This window comes from Curcuma longa, chromosome 11 (genome assembly GCF_044706935.1).
Source record: "Curcuma longa cultivar G26 ecotype Majalengka, Jawa Barat chromosome 11, ITB_CL_G26_1.1, whole genome shotgun sequence".
Classification (NCBI taxonomy): domain Eukaryota; kingdom Viridiplantae; phylum Streptophyta; class Magnoliopsida; order Zingiberales; family Zingiberaceae; genus Curcuma; species Curcuma longa.
In genome coordinates this window covers 6,652,747-6,679,608 of record NC_133871.1, presented here as the reverse complement: position 1 = coordinate 6,679,608, position 26,862 = coordinate 6,652,747, and the positions used below count along the sequence as shown (strand labels likewise).

The following is a 26,862-nucleotide window of genomic DNA, read 5'->3' as shown; positions in this document are numbered from 1 at the left end:
CAGTTTCATATGTAGGCGCGAGAATCAACATAATCATCTAATCAGCAGCAAGTGCAGAATGAACTATGAAGCTTGGAAAATATCAAAAGCTAGGAAATCTCTGAATCTGTATGCTTGAATACATTCCTTGATGCTCAGAGACGTAGAGAGCGTGTAGATGCTTGGATATGTGGCCACTTAAAAAAAAAAGAAATTAATCTCTTTTCTCTCTCTTTTTTTTTTCTTTTCTTTCTCAGTATTCTTTTTTTCCTTTCAGAAAAAAATTAATCTCTTTTCTCTCTTTTTTTTTTTTCTTTCTCTAGTATTCTTTTTCTCTCTTTCATTTTCTGTAATAATCTCTTGCTTTTTTTCTCCCTCTGGCTCTGAATTCATTTTCCATAGTTCTCATTTCACTGTTTTTCACAATCTCCCACGAATTTTAAAATGCCCAAACATATTTTTTATCTGCACCAATAAACTCTCCATTCTTATCACCAAAAGTTTAGGATAGTGTTCAATGCAGGTTTATAATTCCAAATTGATTAGTACAGAAGAATAAATTTAGATGAACTTTACTCCTTACCCTACAAAACATGGCTTATTACCTTGAGCAATTGAACTACTATCTCAATCAACTGAAATAATATTGTAATGTGCCTTGCCATAGCAACCACTAGATAGGCAAAAGCATATTAATCTCAGTTCATTTAGTCGAATATTTAATTGCTATGGCGTTGTTTTAGGAGGTAAACAAACCACGAAGATTTAAGGAGTAAAAGATATCAGAATTCATCTTAGCAAACTTCAACTTGTGAAAAGTACTTGTGTCAAAGCGTTAGCATGATATAAAATTGAAACTATATCATTCCAGTTGGAAATTGAAACTATACCTTTCTATTGGAAGTTGAAACTGTAACACAGAATAATCCTTGTATGCAACAACTAAAAATCATCACCATAAATATGCAAACCATCAAAACAATTTTGATAAGACACTCATCCCACACTATCCGCTTCTGACTTCCAATGCAAATGATATTAAAGAAACACTGAGAAATGCAGCTAAGGGCTCACAAATGGAACGCATTCAATCAAGAAGCCAAAGTTTTATTCAAAATCAAACAACGGCACAAGAGGATATATGATATCTCAGATAACATCGTCCATTAAATTTTACCTCCTTGGCAAGAAAACAATGATCATTCCTTTAATTATAACAATAGCCTGTGCGTTGGCTCAATGAGCATCCACGACCAAATAACATGGATCATAGTAATATTTGCACTAACAAGAAAATACAAGGTACAAGCAATTAGAAAAAATAATAAAGTTGAGAAGTTACAGGCGGCTACCAGCTATTTTCTCCATTTCTTGAGACAATTCTGTGCAAAATTTGGATCCACAACTCACATGATAAGACTGTTCGTTGGACATTCTTTTCTCCCCCCAGCATAATCCGTCCTAACAGCCCTCTCTAAACATCTAGGAAGCATGGCCATTTTGTATGTGAAATCATCTGCGGAAAATCCTGAAACAGCTGCACATAGTCATTACATGATTTTTTGGAGATCAGAGAATGCAAGTGAAAAAACAGATACACATGGAGTGGAAAATCAAACCCATTTAGCTACCTTTATTCTTTCCATTGTTTTTAATATTCATTTAGTCATCCTATGAGCTAAATAACAATGATGGAGGTGTGAGATATACCTTTGCTAATAACTAAATTCACAAAACGAATACTGGCATTTCTTTCGGTTACCAAGTGCAGGTATGTTATGTTTCCATAAAGTAGGTTATTACCATGGAATGATAAAGTTTTATACTGAACAAACAAGTTACACACAGGCAAGTTATTTGAAAGATAATCTTTAACTGGTATAGGTCATTCTTAGATAAACAGACTTCCTGCATAACATATTAAGTGACGAATTGAATGATACCATGATCTTCATGGAGCTTTTCATTTTATCCATTTTGACATGATTTGGGAATGGAAAAAAAAAAACAGTAACAGAAAAAAAAATGATGCAATAGCGCCTATGCTTGCACCTATGGAGAAACTGAATTAAATACATACGGAAACCTATCAGAAACCTATATTCGGACCAATCTGTTTGTGTAATCAGCCCCAGGAGCAATGTGTTTAGATGAGTCAGTAGGTCAAGGTTGATTAGATATTTGACACTTACTAAGTGCACCTAGATCAGGTAGACTAGCCACTTGACACTGGATAAGTCCAACTAGTGTGGGCAAGGTAAGTCTTAACAAGTCAAGGAGGACAGAGGACTGGATATTAGGCACATGAAGAAGTGTCAAGGAAGGAGAATCAAATGTTAGACACATGACAAAAGTCCTAATAAGTCATGGACAAAGTCAAGAAAGGCTAGATGTTAGAAAGTTAATGGGAAATCTAGGACGGTCATGGAAGATTGGATGCTTAGTAGTTATGGAAGTCCAAGTATGGAGGATTGGATGCTCGATAAGAATTAAAATTTTAGCAGATCAAAATTGATTGAATGTCAGGGTTGAAATTTCAAAGAAGTGAATTCTAGGCAGTGGAAGTTCTAACAATCAAAGTTGACGTAAGGATGAGTAATTGGAAGTTCTGATAGACCGAGGTTTGCCCAATACTAGATAATGGGTGAAGTTCCTAAGATGAAAAATCTTTAGGTGAGAATGAAATCCTAATAAGTTGAGATTGATTTATATTAGATAGACAAAGAAGTCGCAAAGATATATGGTCACTTGGCACAATTTAGATTTAGCCTTAGTATAGATGGAATTAAAGTCCAGTTAACTAATGAATCTGAAATCACATAGTTGTAGTTTGGACGAATTCAAGATTTAATCGGTCAACTAATGTTGATACCAATCAACTAACGAAGGAGTTGATTGGTTAGTCGACTCAAAATTAAATGAAAACGAACAAAAGTTTTTGCAATCGACTAGGACAGTTCACTAGTGTTAAAACAGGAATCAGAATCTACTGATACAGATAAAGAAACAACAACAGTCAGAGTCATTCTAGATATCTACAATGGTGTAACCGACTAGATGTCATGGAGCAACTAACTGATCGACGAATTTAAGTCGGAACAATAACCCTATAAAAGAGGCTTTTGTGGAGATTTTGATAAATCTGTTTGTGAGGGTCATTGGAAGAGTATTGTTGCATTCTAGTGCTTTTGGAGAACAAACCAAATCAACCAAAGTTCTTCTTTTGTATATTTCCATTTACTTGCATTATTGTATATTTGTTTGTATTTCTTTGTATTTTTGTGTTGCTATAAGAACAAGTACTTAAAAGACTAATAGAAAGTTTCTCCACCTTCAAAAGTATCCAGAGGAAATAGGATAGTGGTTATTACGGGAGTGTTACACTGACAATTCATAGATAGTAGAGTATGAATTAGGGGTTCTGAACCACGTAAAAGGCTGGTATTATTGTGCTTGTGTCGTGTGTAATTTTCATTTCTGTTGTGCAACTCTGTATGAAGACAAGCATGATCAATTGATGCAATAAAAGAATATGCACCTATTCACCCCCTCTAGCCATGCAATCCTATCCAATATTATCCGGCTGCTAACCAAACAAGATAAAAGATCAACCACTGAGACATAATCACAAACAATCGTCGTGATGTTTTACTGCATAACTCATACACACACCAAAAAAAAATCTATTAGAATCAAATGATATCTAATGCTGCTGGATACAAGAGAACAACATACACCATAAGCCAATTGTTTCCAGTAAGTGTTTACCCTCACTATATCTCCCTGCATTTTCCATTCCAAGGCCAGAAGTAGAAGGATCCACATCTAATATTAGACATGTAATTCTTTCTAATCAAGGCACAAATTATAAAGTTACAGAAGTGTGTCTCACTTCCTCTTCCCTTCTCATTATTCCTTTTTTGGACATTTTTATAGACTTGCAATGTTAATTGCTGCAACTATCTTTTTCCCTGAATTTTAAGGGATTCAAGAAATGGAAACGTCGATCTCACCTACTTCCACCTAAAAGGAGATCCCGTCAAGAAAGTTATTATGGTCACAAGAAATTGTAGGAAATGATTTCGCAACCATGTATAAGTATAAAAATTAGACTGAAAAAATTCTAAATCATTGTATCATGATTATGTAAATTATAGAACATGATAGCATCCTAGTTTCATAAAAGGTTAATTAGTTTTTTAGAAAATACTATTAAATTTTTATTCGGAAAATTAGAGTTTTTTTTTTATTAGAAAAGTCTATTATTTTATAAAGAATAAGTTATGCTATCAATTTATGAAAAGGGATTAGGTTGTCATGTACTTAATAAGTTTTGAGTTAATACAATTTTGAATTCCAACAAGGTATTAGACCATTAGGCTCAGATTTCCTTCTTCCAACATTCAAAAGTTCCAACATTCAATAAACAGAATATTTCTCATGTTGCTTTTACCTTTTTTCATAGTTGAATTCCTTTCTCTAGTCTTCATCATTGGCGATTTATCTTCGTTGCTCGGCCTTCATTATCAATTTTTGCATTTTTCTCACCAATTTTCCTACGAGTTTTAACTTATAAAAATGTGAAAATTGAAGAAACAACTGTTATAGCACAATCAAAGGCACAAGACAAAGGTCATTTGATCTCAACAATCTGGAGAATTGCAAAATATCAAAGTTGTTTATAAATTGAATGGAAAAAACTATCTCAAGTGGCTCTAGCTTCGTACTATGCTTAAATGAAAGGGAAAGTAACTCATCTTAGGGCTACGTGGCCAAAATTTGGAGACCTCGACTTGAAGCATAGGATGAAAAAGATTCAATAATTATGACGTGGCTATGGAATTAAATGATTCCTAAGATCAATGACACGTGTATGTTCTTGGCTACTGCTAAGGGCATTTAGGATGCAATGCAACAGACATTCAAAGGCAAGAGATGCAATTCAAGCATATGAGGTGAAGGTAATGATGGTTGTTAAACAAGGCAATAAAAAAGTAACTGAATATCTCAATCAATTGAAAAGCGTCAGGCAAATTAATCATGATAGGGTCGTCAAAACTAAATTTTCTGAAGATGTTGCTATTCTAAAGGACTTAATTGAGCAAGATAGAATTTATGATTTTCTTGTAAGACTTAATCTATAATTAGAACAAGGATCTAGATTCTTGGTAAGTAGATAATTCCATGCTTCAATGAAATGGTAGCATTGATTTGAGGGGAGGAAAACAGAATAGGACTTATGCTCAAATCATAAAGTATGGAAAGATCGTCTATGGTAACTAGTGGCGGTAATAATTCAACTACAAACATCAAAAAAGCACTATTTCCTAAATGTGTGGTTTGAAATATTATACCATGTCAGATGGCACGGTCAAAATATATTATTTGAATAAATTATCAAAACTCGATACTGCTCAGCTAGCTAATTTATGCTATGTTATTGTATCAATCATATCGATAAGTGTACATTTGACACCCCTTGACATCTTACTAAATGCATCGAGATAAATTGAAATAATATTTGTTATTTTTGTAAATTTTGTTGCATAATATAATGTCCACATTGTATCATTCTAATGGAACATAAAGTCAAAATACGAATATAGTCGTGTTTTCTTCTTTTTCATCTCCTTCCACCTTCCTCCTCCAAGTCTCCACGATTGAAACCTTGGCATAGTACCAAAAGAGTATCGTTCAAATGAAAATTTGAAACTCCAACATAGCTTAAGATTTTCAACCTTACATAAATGTTTCAAATGAAAATTTATTGTAAACTCCTCGTGAACATAGCTTTTTCAACCTTATAAATGTAGAAAATTCAAAAAAAAAAAAAAAAAAAAGGCTCTCCAGGTCATGATAGCTTATAGTGCACATATTGTAAAAAAAACGTCAAACTCGTGAAATTTGTTGAAAGTCTCATAGCAAACCACCCAACCAAGAGTAGAGACATAAAGAAGAACAGAAGGGTCAATCATCAAATGCATATGGTGAATATATATAATAAATGAAGCAACATCAAAGGAGTTAGGTGGACTCAATCAAGAAGAGATCGAGATGCTGATCTCTTATTGTAACTTTGGCAGTATTTAAGCTCATATCAAATCGGCTGAATATATGTCAAATCTTATACCTGAATTTTTGTCAAATCCTATGTTTGAACCTGTGTCCTTTCATGCAAATCTCAATTCTATCATTGAGAATGTGAGATTTAAGGTGAACTTAAGAAAAAAGATGGTTGTCCTCAAACTAATGCAAGAATGAGAACATTTTTTAATTCCTTATTACAAATTGAAACTGAATCTTATGTAGGTGATAAGGCCTAAAATTGTTGTTAGGAAAGGAACTAGAGAGTGCATGAAACAACTTTATATCCTCTAGTGAACCACATAAAGCCTTTTGGTTACCCTGAACACTATTATCCTCTCTACCACCTTATCTGAGAAATTATCTAATGAGAAATGAAACTAAACCAAAAATGAATAAACGGAATCATATTCAGATATTAATTATATTGGGTACAAGGTTGACAGAAGGTAAACAATGGATATTGCATCTGTCTTCGCGGCAACTTCGTGACGTTGAGGAGCAAGAAATAACATGTGGTGACAAGGTCTAATACAGAGGCACAATTTCAAGCAATGGCTCAATGTGTGGGTGAATTACTTTAGTTAAAGATTATCTTACAGATTTGAAGATTAAGTGGAATAGCCAAATGAGACTGTTGTGATAATAAGTTTGCGACTAGTATAGCTAATTGAACAAAGTACATTGAAATGTCAAGGAGAAACTACAGAGCGGTTGATCTGTACCCCAACATATCTACAACTTGCAAATATGTATTCAAGCTGGGATATTCCCTAAGTTGAGGGGGAGTGTAGAAATACATTATTTTCTAACCATGTATATCTCTAAAAATTAATCTGAACATATTTCATAAATCATAGGATTATGATTCTATAAATTATGGGATCTGATACGTAGCTTGTTTCTATAAAAAGTTGATTAGTTTTTTAGAGAAGTCTTAGAATTTTTGTTAGGATAACTCTGGCTTTTTTATTAGAACAAACTATTATTTTAGAAAGAGTAAGTCATATTATCAATTTATAAAAAGGAGTTAGCATCTCGTGTATTGGACATGTTTCAAGATAATGCAATTTTCAATTCTTAACAAAAATAAATGAAACCTGATGCAACCCAGGTGAACCCAATCGGATCATCTTATTAGAACCTCATGCTCATCTGATGCCCATCACAACAACACAAGTCCCCAAAGCTCCGACCTTCTCTAGCCAAGTGGTTATGAGGGTTCTAGAACGATGAGGGAGCTCTCAGACACCAATCTCCGACAATCCTTGACGCAAAACTGACCCCAACAAGGTTACTTGGAGAGTGACGTCAAGTTAACAACCAAACAACACCAGTACTACGGATGGGTGGTTGCTCCCCCTAGCGCAACGATCCACTCGTATGGTTGGCCTATGGGCGGCATTTCGCTCATGCGATTGTCCATGTAACCCTCTCAAGGCTGGCATAGCAGTTTATGTGGACCTTCGACCTCCATGGTTATATAAGATGTCACGAAGGTAAGTGAAAGTATGATTTTCTTCACACTCACAAAGGCAAATCTTCTCCATCTTCCTCTTTTGAGTTCTTAACGCTCTCTCACGCACGCGAGACTACCCTCCTCATCCTTTCACTGACTTGCCCGTCGGAGGGGCCACGCCGGCAACGCCGGCCCTTGACTGACAATCTTCGACTCGCAAGGCACGGCGCCACCTTGATCGCCGTCCCAAAGGAGGGACAAGAGGAACCCGAGTGGGTGAAAGACAACATCAAATTGGCGTCATCTGTGAAAAGATATACAAAAAGTTACATTAGGGAATACTAAGAGAACTACAATGGAATAGCATTCTAGAGGATCTATGGCAAAATCAAGCCTACCGAGACAATGTATCAGGGAAATATATACAGTGCACAAAGACAAACCCTCCTTTGTGGCAAACCAATAAATCGAGATTGTCAATGTGGTTCCTTCTTGCCTTGAATGGACCACTGGCATTGCTTAAGATCTCTCATCATAGCAGAAACAGTCCTTAATCAGCTGTCTATCGGGAATCAAGGCATCTTTACTTGGTCCTCGAGAAATCTAACAGGAGTCTGACCGAATATAATGGAGCACCATATATTACCTATGTTATCTATTTATAGGGCTTGACCTTCGTTACACTTGGTTGGAAAAGTTTACTATGGGACAGCTCAACGTTTACGTCCCTATTTTATCTGCCCAATGGTGGTACTCACTAACAGCCCGCTCGAGTGAATCCTCACTAGACTCAACCACGGTTCGAAACTGACGATTCAACGGTTCAAAACTGTCGGTTTGATGGTTCTTGACAAGTCGACCCTTAACCTTAACCGTCCTAAACAATTACAGTTTACGATTCGGAACCTCCGGTTCACGGTTCGCCACAATTCAATATTATTATATTTAAAAAAAATTAAATTATAAATTCATTAAAAAAATAAAAAAAGGTTTACACTTATTTAAGTTGCCTACGTATCCCCTTAGGGTATAAGGAAATCAAAGTCCACATATTTTTCTTACTTTTTTTACCTTAAAAAGTGGCATTGCTACTCACTTCCATTTCTCGTTCCCGTAGTATTTGTGCATTCGGTATCAAATTCTTCGACTTCGTCATCTGAAAGTTGCATCCATTGATTCTTTTTTCGGTTATGGTCCAATCGTCAAGTAATGCTTGGGCTTCAAACAGTCGGGAGACAGTCGATCGTTGTTCATCCAATATGCTACCGTCAGCACTGAACGTCTATTCCACAACAACTGTTGACACTGGACAAGTTAAAATTTCTTTGACAATCATGGATAGGACAGGAAAGGTTTAAGCCTTCTGTGACCACCATTTTAGGATATCGAAATCCGCTTCGCTATCTATTTCATTAAAATCAAAAGTAGTTGTAAAATAATTATCAAATTCTTGTATGGAACTTGAGAATGCTCGTGAATGTTTCGTCCGTTCTTTTAATAAAAGTTGTGCTTTTGTAAGTTTTAAATTATTACTGCTAGTATTTTTTTGTTTCAGAAATATTAAATTGTATTCTATATTTTATACTATATTCTTTATAAATATCATATAAATAATTTCTAATATTATATACAATATTATTAGGATCAGGAGAAGAATCTTTAAATGGAATTAAACCATCATAATATAAAACTAACATTTCTTGTAAAACTTCTTATTTATATCTAGGGTTTAAAGCAAATGCAATTAAATAAATTTTAAGAATAAAAAATATATATTTTTCTCATTTCATTTTCATTGCTATACACAAGGAGATAAAAATTCATTATTAATATTTTCATTTAAAACTAATACTACATTACAACAATTTATTAAAACTAAATGAGAAGAATAATAAAAATTGAAAAGTTGTTCGGTTGCATCATTAAATACTTTTAAAATTTTGCAAATACTATTACAAATATTCCATTTGTGTGAAAATAAATATATATTAGTATTATTAACAGTTTGTGCAAAAAATAAACATAATAATTCTCTATATTGAAATGAATCTTGTAACAATTGATATGTTGAATTCTAACGTGTTGGTACATCACGTTAAAAATTTTGAAATCTCATTCCATTAGTTTTACAAAATCCACCCCATTGTTTTATTATAGATGGATATGACCATAAATAGGAAATAGTAATTGGTTTAATATGATTTTCTAAAATTCTTAATCCATCTTGAACACAAATTTAAAACATGACATACGTAAGGAATATTAAAAAATAAACTACCAATAATAGATTGACATATAAATTTTAATTTTTCAATACTAGCGGTATTAGAACTAGCATTAAATGATATTGAAAATATTTTATGAGTTAATCCATATTCTTCTAAAATTAAACATAATAATTGTGAGATGTTGTGAGCAGTATACGATTCATCAAAATCTCTATAAGCTAATAATCTTTTTTGGATATTTCAGGAGTTATCAATCCAAAAAAATTTATTATTTAATTTATTAAATTCTTCAATTAAATTTTTTTCTTTATTTTATTAATTTTTTAATTGTACGAGTAAGTGTAGTTCTAGGAACACATTTAGTTGATGGATTAAGAGATTCTTTACAAAAATCTTCAAAAATGCATTTAGATCCAAAACTAAATAAAAGATGTTTTACGGAAACAAATCTAGCTACTAATTCTCATAATTTATAATCAGAATATAAAAATAAACTAGAATCAATACTTCCACTAGATAATCATGCTTGAGAACAATTGATTCCATATTCCATTGGGTATTCGTCGTTTCTACATGTCGCAACGACTATAACCGTCGCTAGTTTGGAATTTGTAGGAAGTATTGCAGTGTTTACATTTTGCACGCAATTCGTCCGACGGAAGAGTGACCTCTCAAAATGTTTAGTAAAAATAGTAGATTTCAAATAAGGAACTTTCTGAACCTTAAAAGTAATTGCATCGGTATTTGTGTTTTGGGTGTCGGAAATTGCTCGGTCTCATCATCGGTGGATTGAATGTTGAGGTTGAGTCCCTCATTCAGATTCACTATTTCCTTGCCCCTCCGAGATCGAGATAATAAAACTCCTTAGCCTCCTTCCATTGAAGTCAGAACTCGAAAGCGGAAGTCGAAAATTTGTAAAATTGGAGTCGGAAGTGTGTAAAGATTGTGGAATTGAAAATGAAAGTAGAGAAGATGAATGTGAAAACAATGAAATGAGCTCTCTATTTATAGAGTTTGGAGAGTAACAGACACTAAATCGTAGCCATTGATCAAAAAATAATCAAATCAACCATCGAAAAATTAAAAAAAAAACTAGCGGCTAGAATCGCTAGTTCCACCTATTGGAATCGCTGGTTCAAATGGTCACACAAAAAAAAATTGAATCAACAAGCCAAACCGATGGTTAACCGCCAGTTCGGTGGTTTTTATGGGCCAAAACCGTAACTAGCACGGCACCCTGTCGAGCCAGTTATGGTTCTGACCCGTGAACCAGGTCAACGGGTACCCAGCCTGTTGACCGATTAGAGATCTGGGCTAGGTCCGGGTCCAACCCAACTCGGATCGAGCCTATGTGAGAGGTGGATAGCAATATGCAGAAGCCAAGAGCAAAGAGAGATCAAGCAATGAGCATGCAATATCAAGGAGAATGAGAGGGATAAGGGTGTAATTTTATTTTTTTTTTTTTCGTCTTTCCCTTCTTACCAAGAAATAATTTTGCCTCCTCTCTTTCTTTTCTCACCATTTCACTTGTCACCTTTCTCTTCTCTCCTCACTTCTATCCTCCAAGATAAACAAACCCTTAAAAATATGAGATAATTGAATCTTAACAAAGTGAATGTGAGATAAGCAGAAAGGTAAGCATTTTATTTATAGTTTACAATTTCAGAAACAATGCAGCGAAAAGAAGTATTTATTCTCCAGATGTCTAAGGTCCCTTCATAAAGTTGCAAGAAAATATCCAAAATAGAAGGGTATGAGAATGTCCTAAAACCATATCAAGGTCACCCAATACCAATATAGATCGCTCAAGTTGGACCAATATCAGCAAATGTTGATCTACTGCAGCTCAAAAGATAAATCATCTCACAAAGATCAATAAAGAAATTTTTTAAAAATTAAAGCTTCGACCAATTTCAAAAAAATGAATTAGATTTTACTAAAATAGAAATGATTGAAAATTAGCAAAATTAAGAACAAAATGGTAGTAGTAGTTGAAATTTGGCCAAATTTGATTGGTTCTGGAAAACTCAAGGAATCTAACCAAATTTTGGTCAATCTCTACTTGAATTCCAACAAAGCACACTAAGTTATTTTTCACTCCTTGATTTACGACTTATAACACTAAAGCCTCACCTAAACTCAGTTTTGTCACAATATCAGTAACCTTGTCGCTTGTGATCCACTGCTTGCTAGAGAAAGCCCCTTAACTCTCTCTGGATCAACAATATTCAAATGTGATTTAGTCCCATTAACCAGAATACTAAATAATAACAGTTTGTTCAAACAAAAAGTTTTTTTTGGTCAAAAAGAAAAATTAATAACAAAAAGCTTTTGTTCAAAAAGAAAAACAATTAGTAGCCTGTATATATCAACTCTTCAAAAAGAAAACAAATACAGATAGAAGTTACTACAAAGAAGAAATTAGCATACCTTACTGTGCAAATCCAATATCCATTTTGTCTTCTATTTGGACATCGGACATAGCTTGCCGCTTCTCGCATGACAACATACTGTACTTAGAATGGGATGCCATTAAAGGAGCCACTGACTCATCCTTGAAATGGGAATGTCCATCATCCACAGACAAAGAAGATTTCTCATCTGCAGAAACCATTAACCCAGATTGGGCAGTATCTGCTGAATTTCTTTGGGTTCCTGGGGAAGTCACTGATGTCCTGGGGTCAACTTCAACACCCACATTTGAAGATCCAGGTGGTTCCAATACTTCTTGGGTGTTGCAATTTATTGAATAACTGGGATCATTCATCCACATAAAATGTAAACTGTTGCCTTGCCAAAATTTACCAATTGTGTAAGCTCTCTCAGCAGAATCACACGAGGAAAAAGTTACAAGAGCAAAAAAATTTTCAGGCGTCTTCACGCCCACATTATCTCTTCCTTCATCTGGTTCTTCTAATGCTACAGAAGAGAGGTCACCAAATAATGCGAAATGATCCCGCAGACCATCAACCTACAAGAGGAGAAAAATAGGAAACCAATAACATCATATTGGTGATGGTAAAAACAATAAGAAAGCATTTTCAAAGCACTGCATGCAAAATTCTCCACCTAGTGTTTCAGCAATATAGAGTAGGTATAAATTAACTATATAAAAGGTTAAATGTTTTCTACATCATAGGTTAAGTATTTTCATGTTTCAGACAAGGTTAAGTGTTTTCTACATCATAGGATTTATTCAGTTTGAACCTCAGCTTTGATTCTTGGTTGAACATATGAAAGTACCCTAGTAGTACAAACAGGCTCTGATTATTCCCGAAGCCATATTGGAAGCAAAGCATTATCATTCCCACAGAAAATAAGAATATCAATCTGTAGATGGCCCAAATGTGACATTCAACAAATGCCTAGATTGTAATGCAATTAATATGCAGAGATACTGTCCAAATTTAACAAGTTTCATGAGCATGGTGCATATTCATGTATCTGAGAAGAGGCCAATACATTCGTGAGACCAGCTGGAAGGGGAGGAAGAACTCTGAAGGATGTCGGTTGATTATCTAAACTACAAGTACTCAACTTCGACAAATGTTGATGACCTGTTTGTTCTTTGCTAGAATTGGCCATGATTGTAGTATTTGATTTTGCAGTAAATGACGCAGTAGCATCCACTAATTTTCTGACTTCTTGAGTATTATTATTCTCCTTCTGTGCACCTTTAGGAATATTCAGTGCTCTGGATGGTTCAGTTTTTGCACCTTCATTGCTCAAATCCTTTTTAAGTCTTTTAGGTGTTGGCTCCAAGGTTACTTCATCCTTTTTTATTAAAACAGCCTGCACATGAAAACAGAGCTTTAGAATTCCATATATGAAAAAATAATTACAATGATGACTGCAAACTGGAGCAAGATATCGCATCAATTATATATATATATGTGTGTGTGTGTGTGTGTGTGTGTGTGTGTGTGTAAAGATGTACATTCCTTAATGATTTAAGTTTTCTCAAATAGAATTAGGTAGCAAAGCACAGTCAAGATCATAAAACAATTCTTATTCAGCTGAAAGTCAAATTACTCCTGATCTTTTGCCAAGAGAACAATGCCATTTCAAACAATTGTCAACTAAAATATGTGTAAAAAATAATAAAGCTTATTTTGACCACAATAATAATAAAGCTTACTTGTTTCTCAAATTTTTCTAATTGGCGACGAAACTCATCCCGTTTTAAGGCTAAATTCTCCTGCTTTTTGCGAAGTTCCTCTTTCAGAACCTCTAAACTGTCCAATTTTTTCTTCCCCGGCGAAGTAACCTTTGAAGTGTTTGTAGAACTTTTTGGAACAGGGATTGACACCACAACCTCAGAAGTAGCCACTTTACTTCCATGTGGAAGTGTAGAAGACAGATCCTCTTTTTCTTTCTTAGTAGCTGACAAACGAGATGGAAAATAGCCTACCCCTATGGAAAAAGATGGAGGCACTTTAGGGGGGGAAATTTTCTGCCCTTTTAAAGCTCTATCACGGTTGGCCCACCATAGTTTTATAAACCGATTACCCATCACAGCATCAGGCGCTTTAAGTGCAGCTTCAGCCTCCTCCCTTTTCGAAAATTGAACAAAAGCTTTTTCACTATTTTGTGGAATGTAGATATCAACAACTACACCAAACTTTTGAAAGTGGGAAAGAAGGGCATCCCTTGTGTTGTCCTTTTGAGGAATACCATGCACATAGAGAGTACGTGAAGCTTTTTGAGGCATTGGCTTTTTACTCGTCTCAGCATTAAATTGTTTTTCTGGAATGGAAGCAGAAGCTTTAACAGAAGAGTTCTCATTATCTACCTTCATTTCATCTGAAAGGAGATTTGTAGTGCCTGCATTGTTAATAGTTTTGCTACCTATTTCTGACCTGCTACTATGGTCAATCCGGTCCTGGACACATGACTGAGTAGAAGAATCAACATTCCATAAAGGTTCATCATTGTTTTCCAAAGAACGCATTAGCGTAGTCTCTGATGTTCCTTGGCATCCATTGTTCCACAATGGCTGATCAGGATCATATACATCAGCTTCAACAAAACCAGAAGAGGATGAAACCGCATTCAGCTTTAATGAATCCTCAGGCAAAAGCGGTTTCCCATCTTTTGCAGGGACTAATTTGCTGTTGCTGGTCGATGGGACTGGAGGTGCACTGGCAGAAGGCAATGATCTCTGCCCAGCTTGAATTCCTAGAGCATGTGAATTTTGATCCGATACTGAAAGATTGAACTGAGAAAGACTCTGCAAATTAAATAATAAAATGAGATACAAATCAAAGGAAACCAAATTGTTGAACAAAATAACTATTCCAAAATTCTTGCAACTCAAATAATAAGATAATTTCTGAGAGAGATTATATATTGAATATCAGATACCAACCACTTTTAAATATTCAATTGTCAAGTCCTGAAAAAATTATCAGATGCAACTTACAAGGAAATGTACCTGAACATCTTCGATAACAATCCGATTAACACCATGTTCCATTGGGCACATATCCCCTCTCAGACAATATCCCTGCTCGTCAAAGTCTCTGCAACGTTGACGAGGCATCCCCATATTGAACAATGGAGTGATTGTAGGCTGAAGAGCCCCTTGCAAACCAAGTGGTTGGAGTGGATCCAAAATTCCATTGCTCATTCCATTAACAAAGCTATATGCACCCCAAGATGAATTTTGTGTGCTTGCAATATTGGGGATACCTGTCCCAAACAAACTAGCATGTGCATGAAGACCTTGTGAAACAACCTGTGATGGAAAATCCAGTGCATCCAGAGGATTAAATCTAGAATCTTGTTGGCTCAAGGAAAAAATGTTTCTTCCTCTTCCTCTTCCTCTTCCTCTTCCTCTTCCTACTAGGGGCCGTCCAGTGGGTGCAGATTTATCGAAGTTGGGAAAAGTGTCAATCTGAGGTGTTTGATTTATTCTACCCCTTGAACCAAATTGAGAAGGTTCCAGAGTTGAAGGTGTTGAGCTAGGACGTCTCTTATCAAAGTTTGAAGAATTCTCTGTATTGCCATTGTTACCACGGTCATGAAAATTTTTCCAAGTGTCAAAAGGTTTGCTTCTTCTCCTATTCATCCGCTGCATAGATAAGTCTTGAACATCATCATCAAAAGAAATAGATTGTGCGTCCCTCCTACGATGTTTATGGTTGCGATCATCATCATCATCACTAGCTTCTCGGTCTTCAGTATCATTCACTGGTTCAGAGGACATAGAATAATTCCTTTCACTAGGTAACTTATTTCTCAGTTGTACTGTATTGACATCAGGAGGAAAAGATAGTTCAAACTTCTTGACGATATCAATATTCTGGTCAACTCTGACTATAGATGCATCTTCAAGAGCCTGTAAGATTCTTGTGGAAGAGTTTTTTGCACCTACAGTGTGAATCAACTGAAAGCTAAGCACAAGATTAAATGTTCTATAGAACCTTATAAGTCAAAATATTTGAGATAAAACTCAGAATAAATAGATGATTAGTTAAATGAACCTACAGGTTCAGTGTCACTGACAACTATAAAATTGTTAGTAAAATACAACAAAAGTTTAATCTGAAGAACAATTGCACTTGAAAAGAATTACTTAATCAATGAAAATAACAGAAAAATTTTTTTTTGCTTAATGAAAGAATTTTAACAAGTAAAACTAATGTTGAAGTAATCTATCTGGAATTTGTATGACTAATCACAATCTTTATACCATGTCGAAATTCATTAACAACTTCAAACCATGGATTTGTGTCAATTTGTATTAGTCAGAAAGATCAAAAATGTCATTCCAGTCAACAACCAATACCGATATTATGTCGACATGGATAACGGCATAGAGCCACCAGCGCCAACATAGTTTTAGCAATAACAAGACGAGGACTAACTCAATCGTAACCACTAGAAACAGTTGAGAGATAGGAAGATTCTCTTCCAACAACTTATCTTTCAATTTCATTTACTGGTTACAAAGAGAAAATAGAACATTATAAAAAAGAGAGAATGGTAGAAGGGAAGCACCATCAGAAGCACCATAAAAAGTAATGTCATCAAAGTTAGAGGAATGGAGATGCATTCGTACACTGCACCTATGTCTTTTCTAGTTCTAATTATGCAACCCGACACTAACTCCCAACAGTTATTAGAGACACGTAACAAGTGAAAAAAATAGTTGCAAAATTATGGGTACGATCTCATTAGGATGCTACAAGATTGAATCTTATATCCAATGCACGACACTCCTTTTGGTACTAAGTAATAACCATTAATCAAAATGTTTGATATATGTTTGTAAGTTGTTGCTTCAAAACTTTAATTTTTCTAATTTCTATTGGATTATATCTAGAGGTAAACAAGCTAAGTAAAAAACAATTATACAATTGAAGTTGATGTCATGATTGATCTTAACACATGGTACCAAGTGTCAACTTTGCAACGTACCATGGTTTAAAATTTTGTGTCGTGCCATGCTGAGCAAAATGAACGGAATTTGTCGTTCTACCTGCAACCCAACACTAGCACAGCCGACATAACAAGTCACGCAGAGGTTGCCATAAGACCTCCGCTATCCCGCATTTATATTTTTTTTCTTTTTAAAAAAAATATTTTATTTTTTGCATTTTTAATATTTAGATTAATTTTTTTAATTTTAATTAATATATATTATATTTAAAAAATATTCAAATTTTATCGGCACGATACGGTACTGAAACCATATTATTTCGGTCTGAAACCTCAGTACGGGTTGAGATTTTTAACCATGCAAGGTACAAAACAAAGATGTTACCATTTTGACCAAAGACCAAAACTCTGAGGTAGATCAACATTTTAAACCGTATTGCATACTACTACAATTTCGGTACATTGTATGGTGACTAATCAAGCTTTGAGACCTGTTTGTATTCACATCTTGCACTTGTGTTCAATTTCAGCTACTTATTTTTTAAGTTTTCAACCAAGAGATATTAATGGACATATAAATGAAGCAATACAAACAACAATGTCTTGGATATTTAATCAGTGATGTAATATAATATGATTGGTCTCACTCCAATGCTGCCAAAACTATAATCCTAGCTATAGTAGGGACTTATTTTAGACTTTTGGAGACTAATAGCATGTCAACTAATAAATCATTGATTGAGATACTATTGCTAGTGAGATATGAGATATTCATTACTCTATTTTGAATTATTTATGTGAAATTTTATTCAAACTGATTATTAAAGTATTAGATCATTGTTTATGGAAGTCAACCAGTCAAAGTGAGAGGGGTATTACAAGGTTGGTGTCAATCTAAAGCCATGTCAGCAGTAGTCTAAAGAATGTTTACCTAGACCTAGGCATATGTTAGGTTGTTTTCTTAGGTTTCTATCTTCTTTCTTAACCTTAGGCAAAGAGTAATTGAACATTTATAGAGCTCACCCTTGATTTGAAATTATAACTTTGTTCCTCTACCAAAACATTATTTTTTAAACCCTAGTCGAATTATAAAAATATTTAGATGGTCTGCTATTCTACTGCAAGTGTTGAGGGTTTAAATACATATAAAATAAGAAAAACTCAAAAAAGTACTTTAGTTTACTAAGTTTACTAATTTGACTCAATTTCAGATATTTATTTATAAAGAAACTATCTGCGCATGCAATCGTGATGGTGGATGATACAAACCACTCTGCTATACAAAATTACGTACATATAGGAATAAATTAGAGAGTCAACTTTGAATAAAAGAGATATTTCACTTCAAAAGGCAAAAGATTTGTAGAAAAAACCAAAAGTTATAATGCAAATCAATAGTAGAAAAGGCAAGAGCAAGGAACATACTTTCACAAATCCCAACGTGACGTCCATCAATAAAGATGATAGGCAGTTTTCTTTGAGCAGTCCATTCTGTTAGTGCTGATTGAACATCAGGTCCATCACCTGCATTTACAAGATAAATAAAGTCAGAAATTGCATACAACCAATCCTCCACCTACCAAAGTCATAAAAAGGGAAATATGCTTCTGTATGATTAGATGGCAAAATCAGATAAGACTAGAGTATTTAGACAAAAGGCATTCCATAGTATACCAAAAGTGCCATGAAGCAACCTCAATTAATGTTAGGTAGGCCAAACAATTAAAACACAATGCAATAATCTTAATAGAACCATTTAATTGATGCACAGAGTGCACTCACTTTCAAGATCCAATTCAACTACTCTAAAACCTGCCCCTAATTGTGTGAGCAACTCCTTTACCCATTTGGAGTGTCTACAATTCGTCTTGCTGCAATAAACAAAAAGATTTAGTTTAAAGCAAGAGAAAATACAAAATAAATACAATTAGAAAAAGTATAAAAGACAAATAAAAGCTTTAAGAACAAGTAGTGCTTCACAATAATAAATGTGTGCCTTTATACTACAGAAGAAGAAAGTGAAGTTTCTAATTTAATGGGTTGTGAATTTTCTTATTTAACAATCTGTGAAGTTTCTTATTTAACAGATATGAAATATACAGCAGATTGTTAGCTCAAAGATCTCCTGCCCTTAGTTGAGCCTTAAGCATTCCAATTTTTTATGATACAAATTGACTATAACTGAAGTGTCCAATTGAATTTCTTCTAGGTTGGCTCAAAATATCAATTGAGAAAAAGATGCAAAAATGATGTTGGACGACTGAAGGCATCCAAACAAAACATATGCAGAAAATTCAAATGGGATTCTACAAGGCAAGTTCAAGGCTGAAGATTCTCATGTGTGTCACTGTACCAAGTTGTGCGATTGAATTTCTTGTAGGTTTGCTGTAGAAGCTCAAAAGTTAATTAAGATAAAGATGCAATGATGATGTTAGAGGGATGATGGCAGCCAAACAAAACCCACAAGGAAAATAATTCATCAACACAAGCTCAAGGATGAATTTCCTCATGTGTGACACTTTACAAGTTATATAGAATAATTAAGAAGTTCTTGGATCATCCCTCCTAGCCAAGCCTTTAGAATGTATAGCATCCTTCAACCTCCTAGTCTTGATCTAAAACCTATTGAGATCAACCATTCAAGCATATGAGATCATATTATGTCACAATAGGGTTGTCTGCACAAACTGAGCCAAGCTTCAGTTGACAGGTCACCCAATCTACCTGTTACAGGAGTGAAAAGATTGCAAACATTATTTGTCACAGGCTATACAGAGAAGATCAACCTGTTACAGGATTGTAAATATGACAAATACTATTCATCACAGACTACACAAAAGTTATCTGGATCAATCTTCTACTACTCCAACAGCCAGTTAACCCCCTTCCCCAACACCTATTTAAGCAAATCTTTTGAGTTTCGTCTTTTATCACCATCTAAGACAAAAATCTGCACTTCAATTGTATTCATTCATCTCACAAAACCTTGGTTCCAAAAACTCCAAAGCTCATATCCTGGATCAAAACACTGTCCTGTTTCCCTTGAAGAAGCGGTAAATTGAAATGATGAATATACAAAAGGAAGGGAAAGTGGAGGGGACAGAAGAGAAGAAAATTATGTATTGAGTTGCCTCCTTGAATGGATGTTAATGGGGAGGATAGCTAATTGTTTCTACTCAACAAGCGTGAATTAGTTTTCCATCCATTTTACCATTTTTGGGCAGATGAGTTACAGAGGGTGCTTAAATTTATCTCTTCAATTGTCCATCTTTAAATCATCAAACGCCTACCTTCCCTATTTTCTTGACAAAGAAAACAAGAAGAAAGAGAATCCATATACTCATCTCTTAAAGGAGACATACCCTAAGAGAAAGCTAAAAGGAACACCAAAATGAGGACTCCTAAACACTTTTTAAGCCATATACTCCATCACCATCATCTAAACCTTATGTCATAAACTTCCAAAACCTAACCCTCTATCCCTAATGCATTCATTATCTCCATTCCCTAAAACCATTAACCCTAAATCCTACACCTTCATTTGATTCCTTTATCATTGTCATATTGCCATCACAAGACCATATATATTGTGTATGGCCTTAACCAGACTTCAAAAGAAGAAAATTGAAGTTAAGTACAAAGCGAAAATTGAGCAACTTGAAGAATCTATAGCATCTGTTATCACAATAGTAAATGAATTGAAGGATCATCTAGATGATGATTCTAACGCAGGCACACCAAGCCAAGGGGCACAACTCAGTGATCTCAACAACAACGACAAGATCATGAGGTAACTCTCATGAAGTTCGAGACAACATCCTCACACGTATGAAGATGGAATTTCCTCGTTGGGAGAGAAATGATCCTGCTGGGTGGATTTCAAGAGTTGAGAAATTTTTCTGCTTCCACAACACACCAAGCAATGCAAAGTGGAGAGGCATGCAATGGGAGTCCCACATGGCAGAAATTAAAAGGACTCCTCATCTCATTCGATCCTTCTAAGTATGAGAATGTGGATGGAGAGTTAGCCAAAATCAGACAAAGAACAATTGTGTTAGAGTATCAAGGATGATTCAAGCAACTCTCCAACCGAACTAATGATTAGTTAGACAAGGAATTATTAAGCAGCTTTATTAAGGGACTTCGCCCTGATATACAACGAGAAGTAAAGATAAATTAACCCCGCTCCATGAAAATTGTTTTATCATTTGCACAACTACAAGAAGAGAAGATCAATGAGGATAGGTGAATAGGTAATCTGTGAAAATACATCTCGTCACTCAACACCTCACAAACTAACAAAAGAGGAGTCACAAAAGGATTATGCTAGCATTGTGATGAAAAGTGGTACTAAGCTCATTACTAATCAAAAGAGAGCATTAATGATAGAATCAATTGAATAATCAGAGAAAGAAAGAAAAGAACAAAAAAGGACAGCAAGAACTTTGTTGTTAAATGTGATATCTATCAAAGAAACAACGGAGAAAATATAGCAAGACAAGTATTCTTCAACCCCTCCCAATACCTGAACAAATATAAATAGACATTTCAATGGAATTGAGTTACCAATATCACAAGGACGGACTACTATAATGGTAGTCGTTGATCGCCTTACAAAATATATCCACTTTTGTTCGTTATCACATCCTTATATGATTGCACGTGTTGCCCAAACATTTGTTGACAAATCATATAGTCAAGCAACATGGACTATCAAGATTTATTATCACTAAGAAAGCTCTATTTATGAGTAAATTTTGGAACAGTTGTTTTGTTTGCAGGGCACCAATTCTAATTTTACCACATTTTACCACCCATGGTTAGATGGCCAAATAGAGATGGTTATTCAATGTCTAGAGAACTATTTGCTTTGCCTAATCAGGGATAAACCCAAGGAATGGGTTCATTGGGTTCCTTGGGCAGAATGGTAGTACAACATATCTTATCACTCAGCTCTATGGATGTGTACTGCCATCGATTAACACATACACATGGATCATCATGCATTTAGTAGACCCAAACCTACGCATTCAGACCAAGTATTGCAACTTTTAAAAAAAAAATTATGTAATGCACAAGAAAGAAAGAAGTAACTTACGAATAAGCAATGTTCAGAAAGAGAATTTGCAATAGGAGATTGGGTTTTTCAAAGACTTTAACCATAAGAGCTAACTACAATTCATATTTCAGTAAAATTTTATAACACTGTATAAGGTGCTAGAGCATATTGGACCTGTTGCTTATCGTCTTGAGAATTCATAAGTATCCAAAATATATCCTATATTCCATGTGACTTGTTTAAAGAAGAAATTAAGTGACAAATTTACTTCTCAACAATATCTTCTAGAATCCTCAATAATATCTTCTCGATGATGATGAGAAAAATTCATTTATCCCAATCATTGCAACACTAAATTAAAGCATCTTTGTGAGCCTCTTTCACCTATAACAGTCTCTACTTCCATAATTCAAGAGAATAAAGCAACAATGACTTGCCCTTGTCAACAACATCAAGTAATTTCCTTGGAGAGAGACTATCGAACTTGCTTCTACTCAATGAAAAGACGTTACAAGACATCTCATGAACTAACTATTGCTCAATAAAGGCATGGTGTAGAATATCATTTCATCATAACTCAATGAGGACTCAATGCAAGACAAAGCAAAAAAAGGACTCAATGAAAAAGTGGCCCTTATAAAAGAAAGTATTGACATGCTCATAAATTCTCAACGAAGCCCCAACACAATACACCTTGCTATCACCAGAATTTTTCAAACTCAAGAAAGAACCATAGAAGGTTATTGTCCATCATAACTTCATCAAAGGGCTTAATTGGTCGACAAAAAGAAGCCATTTTATGCAAGTCATTGAAAGAAAAATAAGAAGAAGAAAAATCCACCTTGAGGATAAGTTTCTTTCCTCAAGGTTGTTTTGAAGGATAGTGGAATGACATGATCCCAAAATAGACATATTCAAATAACCCCTTTAAGATTATCGATAGCTCATTAAATTTATAATTAACTTTTTCTATTATGTTAGAATAGGTGATTAGATTATTATTAATTTTTATGTTGACAAGGCATTCTTATATGTCTATATATAAAGACATTATGTAACCTTTAGGCACAAGCAATGGAGCAATTTAAATAATTAATCAAATTAATTCCTTGGGCTGATAAGATACGGAGGATGGGTGCTTAAATTTATCTCTTTAAATGTCTATCTTTAAATCCTCAAATTTCTATCTTTCCTCTTTTCTTGACAAAGAAAACAAGAAGAAAAATGATCCATCTACTTCTCTTAAAAGGAAACATATCCTAAGAGAAAGCTGAAGGTGTACCAAAATGAACACTCCTAAACTCCTATTTTAATTGACTTGTATTATCGTTATTGTTTGAATAATTGCTATTAGTTTAGTAAATGTCATCAAATACATTATGTCAGTCATAAGAAGATCCATTGGGACTCCAGGCTAATGTCGTATTACAAGGAGAGAAATTTCTTAGCAATTGATGTGTGCTTAAGTTTTAAACACAAGCAATTTTATAAACTCTTCTAGGTTGATGAGGGTTGTTGTTAAACCACAAGTGCTGAAGGATAGAAGTCCATCCTTGATATCCATCCAACATTTGGACAAGTTGCACTACTATTGAACCCAACAACCAGGTTGCCATGGATCCACATCAAACTAGTTTGATAACATCAATCACCCCAATTGAGAACCTGCCTCGGGCTGAGCTTAACCCATACCCTACATCAGAACTAGCCTATTGACAAGGAGGGTTGACTTTGGTAAATCCTATAAACTTGACAGACTTGACTCCCAAAATAGTGCACAACTTGGGCAGGTACCCACTTCTCATAAGTACATAAGAACCATCTGACTTGGCCATGCGAGACTATAATAGACAACCCTTATATGCTGCTCAATATGGAATTCAACAAAGAAACATCACACAAAACTAGATCAGCAAGACCATTGCTTTCAAACTTATTGTCTTAGTCAAAAAAGGAGAAGGCATCAGCATCTAAATTAGTCTGCACTTTTTTTCTAGACTCTACTTGGATTACATGAAATCATTCCTGCTCAGTTCAGTGCTTTTGAATTCATCTCTTTTTCAGTTAATCTAGACATGAAAACATTTTTTGAACATTTAAAAATGTTTATTTTTGGAATGAAATTGAAAGAGATGGCAATGAGACAACTTGCAAGCAAATTTGGACGACAACAATTGTCTGTATGATGCTGTACTGCATCAGTCCAAGGAATCACCAAGTACAGCCTCAAACAAACACTGGGCAGAATAGGTTAGCATCAATGACAATTTATGAGTTAATTTGGCTAAAAAGGCTCATATAATTAGGATGAAAGTTAATTAGAATAAGCCCCTAAAACTTTATTAAAAATCAATCAGATTACAGCTTTTCATATTGTTTCTAATTTAATGATTCCTGAAATAACAAAAATTATCATAACTTTCAATTTGTGAGACAAAAACTATAGTTGCAAAAGACTATTGCTACTTGTAGTAGTGAGTTCAAACTATCAATTAGCTAAGCTTCTCAAGGACCTTTTAAGTGATGCCGGTGTTGCACTGGTAGCAAGCATGGAGCTTGGAATATATGCTACAGAGAGTCTAGTTAGCCTTGATTCGAGTAATACGTCATTGAAGGTTAAAAATGAATAAGGGGAATTTATATGCAAGAGGTGGGAACTTGAACAGAAAGAAGTGAAAGGATGCTCTAAATCACAAATCGCTATTTTTCCTTACTTTGCTCTAGATATGTTCTACCGAATCACAAGAACTCTTAACATGAGACTCCAACTTAGAACCTTATGAGTTCATCAGAACTACCCTTCACAGAGAGTAGGTCAGGTTATTGACAAAATGTATAACTCAGTCACTTGTGATCTCGAATGGCAAAAAGGGAGAATGCTGCTTCCATCTGAAGGTTAGTTGGATTTTAGGAGTGTCACCTTATGGAAATGATAATTGAAATCCAAGTCAATGTGTACACACTCAGATCTTTGGTGAAATCCACTTACCTTTGATGGCAGATTGTGAAGGAGCTTTAAATACATACAACACAAGAGACTGCAGGCACCTAAGGAACAAACTTCAAACAATCCTTTCAATCTAAAATACTTAATATTCTTTCAGTCTTTCATACAACCAAGATCCATCAATCTTAGTGAACCCCTCAACTATTACCCATTACTAAAAATGGTTAATGTTTACATGTTTGTTCATAATTTTACTTAAGCCTTAATTTACCTACATTATCATGTTTTGAATGGATAAATCAAAATGGTATAGTAGTAAAATCAAAATTATTAACAAGATGGTATATTGTTGAGAATTTGAACAACAGAAAATTAGGAACACAACAATGCTTGATATAAAATCATGATCTAGTTAATAAAATCTACATGTGTATCTTTCATCTTCTGCCAACCACAAATAGTTGGAACAAACATGAAGATGATATATCTTTCAGCTTCTCTCCAATATGTTTTCATTAATTTTCTTAACAAAACAACTAGGGAGCAATAATATTTGTCACTTACAAAAACACAAGGAATTCAAACCTAGAACATGCTTTTCAATGATGTTAGATTGAATTTCATGCATCAAGGATTTCAAAGCACCGTGCATCAGCTCTGTGCCTAAGACATTGTATCCTCATTTTAGCCTTCAGACGGCTGGGCTGTGGGCAAGATCAAACTCACTTAGTCTCCTATCTCTTCCAGTTTATTTAAGTCTTGTTTACCAATTGGGAGTCAGCAACGAAGATAAGATGATGAGTTAAAAAAAAAAAAAAGATGCATAAATCGATGATAGCAAGAATCCAAGGGCACTGAACTTCTTGACCAGAAGAGCATAACTAAATATCCAATCTTATGTCGCAAAGAGTGAAATAGAAAAAATAAGAAAAATAATTTTTTCTGCGCGCAAAGGGTATAATAAAGCGAACCGTCTGAATTTATAGCTACCCATCCCACTTTTGAATCCACCATACCCCTTCCTCTACTAATCAAAATATATTTCAAGAAACCTCTTTATCATCCATGGTTAAAACCCTAACCGATCGCCAAACTATCGCCGAAGGAAAAAAAGATACACAAAAACCACGATAATTGAACCTTAACGAAGTAAAATTACACCTTGTGGCCACAAAGAAATCAATTTATCGACAAGGTGGAGAATACTAAGATCCGTACCTGAAGACGACGACAGGAGCGGATGAAACGATCTCCCTGACCTTCGCGAGTGCCATTTCTTGGACTTTTACAACCCTAAAAACCCAATTCTCCTCCTCCCGGGTCTTCTTTAATATTCGGTTAAAGTCAATTACCGAACAGAATTAATCTGAATAAATCGATTTTTTCATAAATTTTCTAATAAAAATTAAATAAATCGAACCGATATTAATTCAGTTAATTCGATCAAATTAATCAATTTTTTTTAAATTTTATAAAAATTTTATTAATGACTTATAAATTTATAAATTTATTTACTTAAAATTTATAAATTATTTTTTAAATTTAATTAATTCAATTAATTTAATTTATTCGATTTAATCAAATAAAAAATTTTAAAATCGAACCGAAGTAAATCAAATTAATCAATTCTTTTAAAAAATAACTGAATTTTTAAAATAATCGAACCGAATTTTTAATTCAATTCGATTTGATCAAATTTTTGCTCACCAATTAGATTTGGAGT

At 34.4% G+C, this 26,862-nt stretch overlaps 1 protein-coding gene across 3 annotated transcripts; it reads right to left on the bottom strand.

The window, feature by feature from the left end:
• Positions 1-1,160: 1,160 nt before the first annotated feature.
• On the bottom strand, positions 1,161-26,413 carry LOC141841603 (zinc finger CCCH domain-containing protein 27-like). Of its 3 annotated transcripts, XR_012602814.1 has the most exons (10): positions 26,358-26,413; positions 18,916-19,004; positions 18,559-18,657; positions 15,185-16,122; positions 13,889-14,980; positions 13,213-13,542; positions 12,181-12,721; positions 11,884-11,963; positions 4,433-4,535; positions 1,161-1,507 (listed from the first exon to the last, which is right to left on the bottom strand). XR_012602814.1 is itself a non-coding variant. In XM_074729783.1 (8 exons), the coding sequence occupies exons 1-7, from the start codon at positions 26,411-26,413 to the stop codon at positions 12,182-12,184; spliced, it is 3,144 nt and encodes a 1,047-aa protein (XP_074585884.1). In that variant the 3' UTR covers positions 1,161-1,507; position 12,181. The 3 variants fall into 3 exon arrangements, 1 of the variants encoding a protein (XP_074585884.1); XR_012602813.1 differs by lacking the exon at positions 11,884-11,963; XM_074729783.1 differs by lacking the exons at positions 4,433-4,535; positions 11,884-11,963.
• Between the last annotated feature and the right edge of the window lie 449 nt (positions 26,414-26,862).

Coding starts and splice junctions, on each gene's coding strand:
- LOC141841603 (XM_074729783.1), bottom strand. CDS start 26,413: ATGGCACTCGCGAAGGTCAGGGAGATCGTTTCATCCGCTCCTGTCGTC. Junction 13,543..13,888: donor TAGAAAAATTTGAGAAACAA/GTAAGCTTTATT, acceptor TTTCATGTGCAG/GCTGTTTTAATAAAAAAGGA. Junction 12,722..13,212: donor TTCCAGCTGGTCTCACGAAT/GTATTGGCCTCT, acceptor CTCCTCTTGTAG/GTTGATGGTCTGCGGGATCA.